At 39.5% G+C, this 13402-nt stretch overlaps 2 protein-coding genes across 2 annotated transcripts; one reads left to right on the top strand and one right to left on the bottom strand.

Annotated features, from left to right (window-relative positions):
• The first annotated feature begins 9570 nt into the window (after positions 1–9570).
• On the top strand, positions 9571–11287 carry LOC121997850 (probable mediator of RNA polymerase II transcription subunit 26c). The gene is made up of 6 exons (XM_042552509.1): positions 9571–9876; positions 10053–10121; positions 10242–10324; positions 10424–10476; positions 10605–10994; positions 11142–11287. The coding sequence occupies exons 1-6, from the start codon at positions 9571–9573 to the stop codon at positions 11285–11287; spliced, it is 1047 nt and encodes a 348-aa protein (XP_042408443.1).
• Positions 11288–12040: 753 nt separating this feature from the next.
• On the bottom strand, positions 12041–13178 carry LOC122003037 (ethylene-responsive transcription factor ERN1-like). The gene has a single exon (XM_042558472.1). It carries the CDS (start codon positions 13158–13160, stop codon positions 12303–12305), a length of 858 nt encoding a protein of 285 aa, XP_042414406.1. The 5' UTR covers positions 13161–13178; the 3' UTR covers positions 12041–12302.
• Positions 13179–13402: the final 224 nt, after the last annotated feature.

The following is a 13402-nucleotide window of genomic DNA, read 5'->3' as shown; positions in this document are numbered from 1 at the left end:
CCCGAACCTACTAGGGATCTAGGTCCGTTCATAGTCCGTCGACCTAGGGGCGTACTAAGGAGCCCATCCCTTAACGAGATCCGTTCATAGTCCGTCGACCCCGGGGCGCTTATGGAGCCCACCCTTGGTACAAGCCTTACAAAGTAAAATATCATGCATGTCATATCATATCATACTTGTCATAATTCTTGTCATATCATGAAGAGAGCTCTTGATCCCAACTTAAGGGAAGCATCTCTTTACCATAGCATGTAGGCTTTTCCTCTTACATAAGCCATTCATACATGCATTATGAAACATAACATGGTCCTATCATAACATAAAGTATAACATGTTATTTTCAAATCATCAAACATGGCATATCATCTCATGAACTTGGCATACATATCATGAACATGGCATACCATATCATGAGTCTAGCATATCATATCATTAACATGGCACATCATGTCATAAGTCTATCATATCATAAGACATAGCAATGCAACATATCATAAGGCATATTTTCATCATATCATGAAGCATGAAAGCTTAATCTACTCATATATCAAAGGCTACATATCATGAGAATACATAAGCATGTTTAGTTAGGTTTAAACTCTTTCCTAACCCAATTAATCCATCTTGGCCGACCCACATCAGTAGGTTTCCACATTATTTTATTCCATATGAAGCATAAAAACTCAAACACATAACATGCAAATTTGTTCCAAGCACATACAAGACATTATTTTTCATGAATACGCATGTTTGAGTTCAAAAACTCTAACCCTAACCCATTTATCTTAATTTGACCGAAACCTATCAGTAGGGTTCTCATATCATTTTTTTCCATATGAATCATAAAACTTAACCACATAACATGCAAACTTGATCTAAGCATATACAAGGCATTATACTTCATGAATAAGCCTATTTGGGTTCAAAACTCTAACCCTAACCTATTTTTCTCAATTTGGCCGAAACATATCAGTAGGGTTTCATATCATTTTATTCCATATGAAGCATAAAACTTAAACATATAACATGCAAATTTAATCTAAGTACATACAAGGCATTGTACAAGCACATACAAGTCACCATACTTCATGAATAAGACTATTTGAATTCAAAATTCTAACCCTAACTTATTTATCTCAATTTGGCCGAAACATATCAGTAGGGTTTCATATCATTTTATTCCATATGAAGCATAAAACTTAAACATATAACATGCAAACTTGATCTAAGCACATACAAGGCATTATACTTCATGAATAAGCATGATTGAGTTCAAAACTCTAACCCTAAACCATTTATTTTGTTTAGGCCGAAACATATCAGTAGGGTCTTCATGGTTTTCATTTCATATAAAACATAAAAGCTTAGGTTATCAACATGTAAAAATTTTATACATCATGAAGGAGTACAACTACCATGATTTCTATCCAAAATTCTTAACTTAACGCCTAAAAATCATTTTGGCCGAATCATATGGTAAGTATGTCCCTTTTTTTTTCACAACACAAATTATGAAACTAAGCCATCAACATATAAAATCCACACCTCATGGAAGCCTAAAATCAAGTATGTTCTCACAAGAAAATTTAATCTCACCCTTCTTGTGTCCTAGGCCGAAACATGGTAAGTAGGGCCTTAGTTTTCTTTTTTTTTTTCTATCATGCCCTAAGTGACTACCCATATTTACCTTGACTGAAATTTACAAGAGAGACATCTTTAAAATTTCAAAAGAAAACGTTTACGATTGAAACCGATCGAAGCTACTTGTACTGCAGTGAGGGGATACTCACATCCTTCACTAAATTCTCTAAGGAGGGAACCTTGCTTGTGAATCCTTCCTAGAGGAGAGCTTCCTTGCTCCTTGGTCTCGGCAAGAAGAGGAGAGGGAGGGAGAGTCACGGTGAAAGAGAGAGTAGGAGAGAATGAGAGCAAAATGCCAACTCATTTTTCATTTCTCCCTTTTATTCATCATGAGAGGAGGAGGAAAAACTATATTTTTCTTCCTCCTTTCCTTTACTCTCTTCTTAATGAAAACATTGTCTAGATGCATCCCTTCTTAGAGAGCAAGAAAAGAATATTCTAGAGCATCTCTTCATTAGAGAGGAAGAAGACAATTCTAACTTATCTTCCCAAGAGAAGAGCTTTTACCTCTTTACCTTTAACTATAGTTTCCCTTTCTTTTCAACCACAATTACTCTTGGTCTAATGGTTATCTTATTCATGCATCTAGTGGGAGGTCTAGAGTTCAAATCCTAGACCTTATATATATTTTTATTTCTATTTTGTTTGTTTAAGTGTTCGGCTAGGAGCAAAAAATTTAACTAAGGCATATTTTTATTCATGATAAAAATTATTCTAAAATTTTTGCTAAGAACCCTATGGGTGTTACAACCCGTCTTCATCTTCCAACTCATCTTCTGTTTCAGCTTCGCGGGCCATCAGTGCGAGGTGGCTCTGATGTTTCTGCTCTTCTTCCTCCGATTCGTCCGAGGAGTCGTCCCACGTTGCTTTGAGGGCCTTCTTTTTGGTTGGCTTCGGTTTGTCGAACTTCAGTTTTGGGCATTCGTTCTTGTAGTGTCCCTTTTTATTGCAGCCGAAGCAAGTCACGTTCTTTTGTTCTGAGGGAGAACTGATCTTTTGAAGGTCCTTTTTGCTGAAGCTCCTTTTTCTCCTGGTGAACATTTTTCTTACCAAGTTCACCAGGTGTTCTTCGTCTTCGAAGTCTTGGTCGGAATCTTCTTCATATTCAGGCTTGCTCTTCTTTTCTTTGGAGGAACCTGCAAATAAAGTTATACCCTTCTCGGCTCCAGCATTAGTTTGTTCATGTAATTCTAATTCACAGAAAAGCTCGTCTAATTTTAATTTAGAAAGATTTTTTGAAATTTTGTAGGCATCTACGATTGATGCCCACAAACTATTACGTGGAAAAGCATTTAATGCGTACCTTATTAAGTCTCTATTTTCCATCTGGTGGCCTATCGCATGAAGCCCGTTGAGGATGTCCTTGATCCTCGCGTGGAGCTGATTCGCCGTTTCACCTTCCTGCATTTTTATATTAAGAATTTTATTTAAAAGCAGGTCTCGTTTTGTTACCTTGGCGTCGCTCGTTCCCTCGTGCAGCTCGATCAATTTGTCCCACAGCTCTTTAGCGTTTTTGTGTGGACCGACTCTGTTCAGTTCTTCTCTTGTTAATCCGCACTGTAGAGTGTTGATCGCTTTATTTTCTGTTGACGCCTTTTTCTTCAAATCTGTTGTCCAGTCTTCAGGATCCAGTATATTCCCGGAGCTGTGCTGGAATTTTATAGGGTCTCGTAACGCTCATCCACTGGTCGAAGTCTGTTTTGAGGTAAACCTCCATGCGCTTCTTCCAGTACGGAAAATCGTCCCCGTTGAAGAGTGGAGGTCGTACTGTGCTGAATCCTTCTGTCTGAGACATTTTAGTCCTGCGCACAGAAGAAAGAAAAGAAAAAATCCCAAGACTTGGTCTTGGATTAGTAGTGCGGAAGAAGGAAAATAATAGAAGTACTAAATTGGTGTTGCACCAATTTAGATTTAATTGCAACAAAAAAAATTCAAAGCAGGTAATAATACCAGTTTCAAACTAAACGTAAAACTGAAAATCGGAAAAAAAAATTAATTTTTCACCCCCTGTCTGATTGATGGTTGCACCAAATCAGAGCGGTACCTGCTCTGATACCACTTGTTGGATCGTGAAACGTTAATAGAGGGGGGGTGAATATCAATTCGAAACAATCGTGTTAATAGGAGTTAAGCGCAGCGGAATGATAAAAAAACTTAGGCAAACTGAACAAGGTGTTTTATACTTCGTTCGGAGCCTGTGACGACTCCTACTCGAAGGCCCGTACTCCTTGAGTACTTTCGTTGAGCAATTCACTAGCAATTCGAAATACTATTACAAATTAAGGTACAGAAATGCTAATGGAAATAAAGTGATGCCGACAAGAAAATTAACCAAAGAAGAAGGAGCACTTTGTCGGGGCTTTGTTAGCGTTGCAAGAGCATAGAGCAGCAGAGCAAGCAGTCGAAGAGTTCTCAGTTGTTTTTGAATCTCCACCCCTGGGGCTTCTTTTATATGCTGCTCCGGGCGCCTGGATCCCTTCCGGGCGCCCTGGTCCGACGTGGCAGGTCTAATCAGCGAACTCCACGTGGCGACGACTCGGCCTGGATAAAATTCACCTCCGGGCGCCCGGATCCCTTCCGGGCACCCGGACCTCCTATTTCCAGAAACTTCCTTTCCTGCAAAACAGAGTTAGTCCGAGGCAAATATATATTCTGCAAAATAGATTGTTAGCACAACTAAAGTAATATGATTTAACTAGAAAAGAGTATGACTTAGATTCCATCTTTTCGAGACCGAAATCTAGTCACGATCTCGACTTAGATATCCGAAATGGATCTAAGCCGGATCGACGCCTAATGTTCCCTTCCTGGGAACGCGTCCTCGCGGTCACTCCCCTCCAGTGACTTACCTCACTTACCTGTTAGACGTCCGGTCAGCCCGTCGACCCGTCTGGACTTCGTGCCAGCTATCCGGTCAGCCCGTTGACCTAGCTGGGCTTCGTGCCTAAGCGTCCGGTCAGCCCGTCGACCCGCTTGGACTTCGTGCCAGCTATCTGGTCAGCCCGTCGACCTAGCTGGGCTTCGTGCCAGACATCCGGTCAGCCCGTCGACCTATCTGGACTTATCCTGCACACTCTATCATAGTGTTAGATCAACAATAAACCTAACTTAACCTATTTGTCATTTATCAAAACCTGGGTTAAATCGTTAGTGCTAACCGCACCAACAGCTATAGCCAGAAGGAAGGTGACAAGGAGGTGTGTGGTGGATGTGCGATGCCTGGACTATGGAAGTCTTGGGGCTAGAAAGGAGTTCTTTTAGTTTTCTTTCCTTATTACTATGTTAGAAGTATTTGGGAGTGTGTATGTTATCTTGCTGTTATTAGGACATGGTAGATGGATTGTGATCTCGTGTGATGTCACTAGTATAGTTCTCTTCTGTTTTTGGGTTATTTTTTATGTAAGTGGTGTTTGACACTTATTTAATTGCGTGGGTGTTTGATATATGTTCCAGCCACCTGTGGCTGATGTATACTATATATGTGTATCTCAGTTTATGGTCACCGGTACAGGGGAAATGTTGCCAAAATTTTTCGGTAGAGACCCCTCGTGGTTTCGATCATACCGGTTAAGTAGAGTTAGTAGTTAAGTAGCATCCACCTCTAGAGAGTAGTAAGAAGCTAAGGGTGGTCGTTACAGGATATGAGTAACCATGCCAAGTATGAAGCACTAGCAAGAAAGCTTTGGGATTTAAGCGAGAAGATGGTTAAAGGCAATGTGCAAAAAACATTCAAGGCAAGTGGATAAGTAGCATCTACCAAGATCCTTTAAGTTCATGCAATAAGATATAGTCGAGAGGATTAGTTTTGAGTGTCTTCTAATTAAAATTCCTTTATGTACGAGTAATTATGTTTGTTATATAAATGTAAGGATGATAATTTGTATACTTATATTGGTTATTTATTTAATAGTATGTTGTTGATTAAAGTAGATTTGATTTTCATTCATGTTCTATTTGTCTATGGTATTAAAAGACAATAGTTTAAAATTATTGCAGAACTATTGTCTATCACATTTAAAGGACAACAATTTTTAAATATTACAAAACTATTTTTGTTAGTATTAAAAGATAATGGTTTAAAAACTATTGTCGTTGAGGGGGGCCTTTAACAACACCATCAATTGCAACAGTTTTGGAAGGACAAAGACAACGGATAAAATCCATTGTCTTTTAGCTTTTTTGTTGTAGTGCGCTATTGATATGGGAGATTTATACAATACATTAATATCATTACGTGAACCTACAACACGAAAGAATACATGACATATCCACAAGTCATGAGACGTGACTGCTTCAAACACGATTGTTAGTTATCCATGACCTCTTTTAAACTAGCCTTTCATAGAAACTGGATAATTTTTCCATTCCTAATGCATGCAATCAAGGCTGCCCAACATTCTAGGGAAGTCATGTCTCTCATCATGCATTTGAAGAAGACGTTGAACAACATTAGAATTTGGTCTTCTCAAGTATCGATCACCAAATAGTTCAACCACATAACCGCAGAACATAAAAAGACACTTGATGGTGGTTGATTTACCCATGCATAAGTACTCGTCAATATGGTCAGCTGGGACTCCATTAGCCAATTAACGAATCATAGCCATGCATTTTGTAGTCATGGCAAGCCTTTTCTTCTCGCAACATCATCCCTCTACCGAAAATACAATGAATGACTCTCAAATTCATTCACTATGCGATAAAATAAATCTCTTCACATGCGAAATCGTCTTCAAAATATTTGATCCGGAGACACTAGTTTGTGGAGAAGTAATCATTGAAGAGCTTTGCATGTCAGGCTTCACGATTTCTTTAGATGAACCTTCTTCTTCGTCGTATCTCATTATTATTTTGATATGCTTCAACTATTTGTCAGCTTTGTTAAATTATCAATGACAATAGCTCATTCCCCGGATCATAATCTTCGTCAATAACTTCAATTTAACTTTATTTTCACTTGTCAAGTTAAAGCTAGTTACTTGAATATTGAGGCATTTTAGAGGAATGCTTTTAAATTGAATAATTGTAGAGCACAAGGTGTTTATTTATTTTTTTCTTATCAATAGCTATATTACAATGACTATATTCCAATAGATACTTTGTAATAGCAACATTAATTGACCAAGAATTGTACATTAATTGAAAAATACAATAATAGAAAATTACATTAATTGAAAAGTACAATTATAAAAAATTACATTATTTAAAAAGTACAATAATTAAAAATTATAATAAATAAAAATTACATATTCCATCTCCCCCTAATCTCTTGACATAGATGTTCGTGGATGATAAGTTGGTTCTCTGTCATTTACGAAGTATCCTTCGAAAGGATTATATATTCCTTTAGTTGAACTTTAGCTAAGGCAACTTTTGCTTTCATCTCGTCAGCGTTTGCTTTCATCTGCTCAACTTTGAGTTGTTTTTTTTTTCATTTCAAATACAACCATTTTTATGTTTGTATACTTAGTAAATTTTGTAAATATATTGTCCAAATTTTTTGTCATACCTTCAATATCTTATTTCATTTTTCCTTTTCCTTTTCTTTTTGCTGTCTTTTGACCTATCAGACGAGTTTCTTTTTTGTTTAGGTCTACATGTAGACTCGCATCTTGGTTAGATGAGGTATTACTTGCTCCCTTACCTTCTTCGTGCCATCAAGGTGATCAACGGACTATGGAGTATACATTAGATGATCTCTTATGATTCTCCATACATGCTCGAGATTAAATACAATGTCATTATTTTCCTCGTGATATTTTTTATACGCAAGCCACAATATGTCCTCATCACTATGGCTGCTACGATACGCACTATAAATACTATTGTAATTTGTATTAAACTGATATACCCTTTTTTGTATAGTATTACGCCAGTGTGATCGTATGACACTAGAAATTTTATTGGGTGTACCTAGAGGGCGATTCTCATTGTAGTAGCTTGTAATACATCCCCAGAAAGCATCCACCTTCTGATTATTATCGATGATTGGATCATCACTGATAGTAACAAACGATCTTGCTAAAACCTTGACTTCAACTTTCCTCCATGTTGGCCGCTTTCTTCTACTTGTAACGTCAAAATCCGCCTCCTCTAAATTTGCGAGTTCAATTGGGGATTCACGGTCAGACAGTTGAGTCCCTAGAACAAAAGTCAGATTAACCGGCTCATTTTCCACTGAAGATGTAAAAGACATACTGGTTGAATGTGGATTAGATGGATAATTTTATGGATATGGATTATATAAATAATTTGGTGGATATAGAAAATATGGATAATTTGATGGAATTTATGAGTTTTAATTAGAATTTTCTTCAAGCAATTTTTGATAAATCACAAAAATTTTAAAAAAACCTCCGTAATTTTCATCTATTTTGGAGGAAAATAGGAGAAGATTTTAGAGAGATTTAGGTGTTTGAAAGATTGAAATAAGTGGATAAGTATTTATAGATAAAATTTTATTATTATTATTATTTTTAAAACTATCAGTTGAAAATATAAATATTAATAAAAAATAACTTTGACCTGGGGCCCGCCTTGTCCCACCCCCACTCACGGTGGCAAAAAAGATGAATATGCTCGCCCCCAGCGCCTTGCCTACTCGTCCGAGGGTCAACACGGAGGAGGTAAATCACGGGTGACTACTAGTCTTTGGAATAATGACTAACATATAAAGGAGGCATTTATCTCGATTTTACCGAAATTCGAATCCCAGATCTCATGGTGTCCCACTCTCACTCACGGACATAGAAAAAAATAAAAAACAAATCATTGAACGCATCCATTTCATTGAATGAGTTCAATATTTGGTGGGCCCATGAAGATTATAATACCTTTGTGCATTGGTTTTAACACTCCATTGGTGGCAAAAGGCGAATACGCTCACCCCAGCGTCCCCGCCAATCCATCCCAAGGCCAACACGGAGGAGGTAAATCACGGACGGCTACTAACCTTTGGAATAGTGACTAGCACATAAGGGAGACATTTACCTCGGCTTTGCCGAGATTCGAACCCAGACCTCATTGGTGGCATCACCTCATGTGCTAGCCACTAGACCCATCCAAGGGGACCACTCATGTGCTAGCCACTAGACTCATGACAACACTCCATGAACTTATAACATCTTATTAATTGTTCAATGTGAATACTCTAATTAATTAAGATGTTTAATGCATTATTACTCAATGTTATGGAAGATGAGTTTTCTTCTCAACAAGCAAATGTAACACTCATTTTTGATGAAATGACTTCTTTTGCGATAGTCTCTTTTTTATGGATTCCAATTTTAATGAATTTTAAATTTAATAGTTTTTTTTTATAAAAAAAATAGTACTTAACAGACCTGGTTTGAATGGGATCTAGTGCAAAATCGAAACTTATTCAATGGATCAATTACTTATTCATTTGGTTCAATGGATCCAATTCATAATCGGTTAGATGATTGGGCTAAAAGTGGGGTCCAAAGAATTCGATGAATTATCGTTTCAATTGTCGATTCAATAAACAGTTCAATAGGATAGTTAACCGTCTATTTATTTTATAAAAAGTATTTAAAAAATATTTAATAATATTTTAATGATATTTATAGTATAGTTCACTATAAATAAATTAATTTATTTGATTTTTTTTAATCCAATTTTGAAAGATTTAATTTTGACTCGTGGGCCAAATATTTATAACATAAAAATATCATTTGAAAAGACATAACGGTCACTGCCCGCGCTCGGCCGATGCATAGAGCGGTAAACGTAAATTTGTTTGTTTTTTTTTATATAAAAATAAAAATAAATAAAACAATTGGTTGAAAAAGTGTATAAATATTCTCCTAAATGTTCGGAAACCCCGCTCACCAACTCCATCGATCTGCTTCATCTCTTCTCCGATCCTCTCGCTCACTCCCTCACCGCCGACGACGTCGTCTCGTCTCCATGGAGAAATCGTCTCTCTTCCACGCGGACGGCGCTGATATCTTCCAGATCATCGAGAACGCTATCCTCGTCGCCGCCTTCGACCACCCCGACGAGTTAAAGAGGCAGCAGGATACGATCGCAGAGTTGTGCTCCAAAGCGCTCCTCCAGCCTTTTCCTCAAGGAGCCAAGGCCGGTGAGATCATCAAAAAGGACACCGAAGAGATCATCAAAAAGGAAAAGGAGGAGGAGGAGGAGGACCAATCCATCGACGTCGTCGAAGAGGTGACGCGGATTAAGGGCATCCTTTCCGGCCATCACCATCAGGTTTTAATTTATTTGTTCCAGTCTGCACTAGTTTAGGGTTTCGGTTTCTTTGTCTTAGGGTTTTGTAGCTTTATCTGATGTGTTATATATATATATACACACACACACCAGTTAAAGGCATACATATTAATTAAACAGATCAGTCATGGAATTATATATAAATGTGCTTGATGCAGGCTGATGACGTCCTGTTACATTTATTGAGGGGTCTGCAGCAATTGAAGATCACGTACAACATCCTTGAGGTGACTATATATTTACCACAGTTAATTTGTATATATCTAATATATTACTGTAATTAATATTCTGACAATTTTAGAATGATCATCATCTTATTTTTCTCCTTTTGTTTTGGTGATATATAGGCGACGCATATCGGATTTGCTGTTAAAGTCTTGCACAAGCACACTTCGAAAAACATTCGCCACTTGGCTCGAACTGTAACCTTGTGAGTTTAATTCGTTTACTCTGCCGCGCCATTGATTAAATGCCCATTTCTTTATTATTTCAGGCGTTTTCTGATCAACTTGTTTTTGACTTTGTGAAGGGGGTGGAGGAAAGTAGTGGATGAATGGGTCGAAGCTACTGGTGCCATTACTGGTTTGCTATATACGGCCCTCTCAATTAATTAATCTCTTGTTTTTCGATTTAATTATATTAATTACCATCTTGGGCTGTCTAACTGTATATATATATATATATATGATCTGAATTAACATGACTTGCAGAAAATGGGCTAGACGAGTCTGGGATTCCTTTGACTTTGGCTATGGTTCGGGAGGAAAGATCTGTAGAAGAAAAAGTAGAGATGACAAGGCAAGAAACAAGACAGCTACCAGTTTCTACACAAGAGCTTCATCATGTACTTGGAGGAGTCGGAGCAATCCCCGTCAACTCTCCAAGCGAAGAATTAATCAAGCCAAGGGGAGTTGCTGAACCAGAGCCTGGCAGATTGCCAAAGCTTGCCTCTCGGCGACAACTTCCACCTCAAAGGAAGCCACCATCAATTCCACAACGGAATGAGCAATCTAAACTGCAGGATGAGGAAGCTTCGGTTCAGGCAAAGTTGGAAGTGGCAAAGCGCAAACTGCAAGAAGGATATCAGAGAATTGACAATGGTAATTAAGTTAATTAGTTTGATACGATTAATCTTTGCTTTCTTCTCTCAAGTCTCAACTCATTTTGATAAAAATGTATGCATGAAATTCCCGAAGGAAGTGTAGTGGCAAGTAGTGCATGCTGATAGTTCCTTAATTTTAATGCAGCAAAAAAACAGCGGACGATAAAAGTGGTTGGGCAGCGAGACATGCCGAAGAAGGGTTGCCGCACTTTGAGGCCTATTCAGAAACTGAAGAATGAGATTAAGGAATGGGCAAGATCTCATTCTGTGAAGCCGTCACAGAAACAATGAAGAATGAGATTAGGGAATGGGCAAGAGCTCATTCTGTGAAGCCAATGAAGAATGCGATTGGGGAATGGGCAAGAGCTAGCTAGCTCATTCTGTCAAGTCGCAACAGAAGCAGTAGCTGCAAGGAGCTATTCGACGCATGCATCTACAACAAGAACTTATACTAAATCAACTAAAAAATTCCCTGAATTGGATCATTGGTCGTTTATTTGAATTTTCATGTATATATAAAGAGGACTTGTTCCTCTTTTCTTGTGTGTGTTATGTATATAACATTAGCATAGTTGTCTATTTGAATTTTTGTTTTGGTTTTTTTTAGTTTATTGAATGGCTCGAAGCAAGTAAACGTATTGAATTGTAAATACTTTTGAAGTCGTAAAACAAAATGATTATGATCATCCTTTCAGATGAAGTTTGATAGGTGCAGTGGAACGTGCAATGTGCAATGTGCAATGCGGTAGCTCCAAGTCAATTGGAGATCTGAGTTGACTTCTGGAGCATGACCTTTCACCGTCTTCTTAGGCAATGCTCTGCATAATTCTCAGCAATTTCTAAAGTTGTGCCCTTGAACTTGGAGCCATCATTTTCCGGATTACACAAATGAGTCAAGTTTCTACTCCAATGAATTAACTGTGATCTATTCTGTAAACGTTGGGCAACAAAATGCCTACAGATAGATAGATGTTCTTCATCTGCTGACTTGGCAGCATGGATATGAGAATGAGATCATCCAAATTTCAAATTGTTTCTCTACTTGCTATTCATCTTGAACAGCTTTCTTATTTTAAGATTGTACAGCAGCAAAAATCTCACTCGACAAAACAAAGAGAAGCTTTACAAAATATGACAGGAAGGAACCAATTCAATGGCAAGTTACAACCAAGCTCTCTGCTGCAAGGTGAACTCTTCTTTTGCACTGCTGCATCATCTTAATCACACTGTTTTCGACTGGGACGATTGGTTCGGCCTGATCTTGAACCGGTTCGATCGGGAAATCACCGGTCTGTTCCGGAACACATCAAGTCCGGCAAGACAAGTGCCATGGCGGAGGGAGATCCCAGAGAGCTTCTAAAGGCAAGGGATCCACCTGCACCATGTCCAAGTACTCCTGCACTCCGTTCATGGCGTAGAGCGACGCCGAGAACTGGCGCTCCACCTTCATCCTCTCCAGCTCCGCCATCTCCTCCGACGCCGCCCGCGGCGGCAGCAACAGCTCGCCGCAGTCGAACGCCCACGAGGAGGGCTCCTGCAGCAGCGGCGCCAAGGAGGGCCACACCAGGTCCAGCTCCTCGCCCAAGTTGCCATCTTGCTGATTCCTCTCATGGTAGGGAGCATCGGCGCTGGTGTTGCTGGTGTTGCTGCTGCTGCTGCTGCTACAGATTTTTGATTCGGCCGAGATAGACGTAGATGAGCAGGGATTGAAATTGATGCAGAGAGGAGGAGGAGGAGGAACAGGAGTTGGATGAGGAGTTGTTTTTTCGCCGGGAGGGTGAGGATTGATGTTGGTTTTGGGCGATGCTCTGTTCTTACTCTGTTTCTTGAGTTTGAGGAGGTTACGGACGCGGGAGGCGAGGGGGGAGTCGGCGTCGGCAGCGGAGGAGGATGAGAAGTTGGTGCGGGTGTTTGCGCCTCGGAGGAGGCAGGCGGCGGCGTCGTAGGCTCGGGCGGCCTCCTCCGCGGTCTCGAAGGTCCCGAGCCACATGCGGATCTTCTGGGTGGTGTCCTTGATCTCCGCCACCCAGCGCCCCGACGGGCGCTGCCGGACGCCGACGAACTTGGTGGTCTTGGCCTTGGCCTTGGCGGACTTGGTCTTGGAGGCCGTTGGCAGCTGGTACTGGTGTTTCCTTGGGGGATTCTGTTGGAAATGGAGCTCCATGGCTTTTGTGGCCTTCGGTTTCAGTTTGGAGGAGAAAGGGAGGAGAAGAGGTTGTGGTGGGTGTTTATTTAAAGGGTAAAGGGAAGTGGGACCCACCCTAGATTTTGTCATTTGTGTTTATTTCCTTCTAGCCCTTATTTATTATTGTTATTGCTAAATTTGACTGATTAGTCTGCACTGCCTCGTGGGAAAACTCCTATATGCCCCCTAGTGTTTCAGAAATCACCCCCCTCTAGAGTTTA

This window comes from Zingiber officinale, chromosome 1A, assembly GCF_018446385.1.
Source record: "Zingiber officinale cultivar Zhangliang chromosome 1A, Zo_v1.1, whole genome shotgun sequence".
Classification (NCBI taxonomy): domain Eukaryota; kingdom Viridiplantae; phylum Streptophyta; class Magnoliopsida; order Zingiberales; family Zingiberaceae; genus Zingiber; species Zingiber officinale.
The sequence above is the reverse complement of the archived record's forward strand: the minus strand, read 5'-3'. Positions and strand labels throughout refer to the sequence as shown.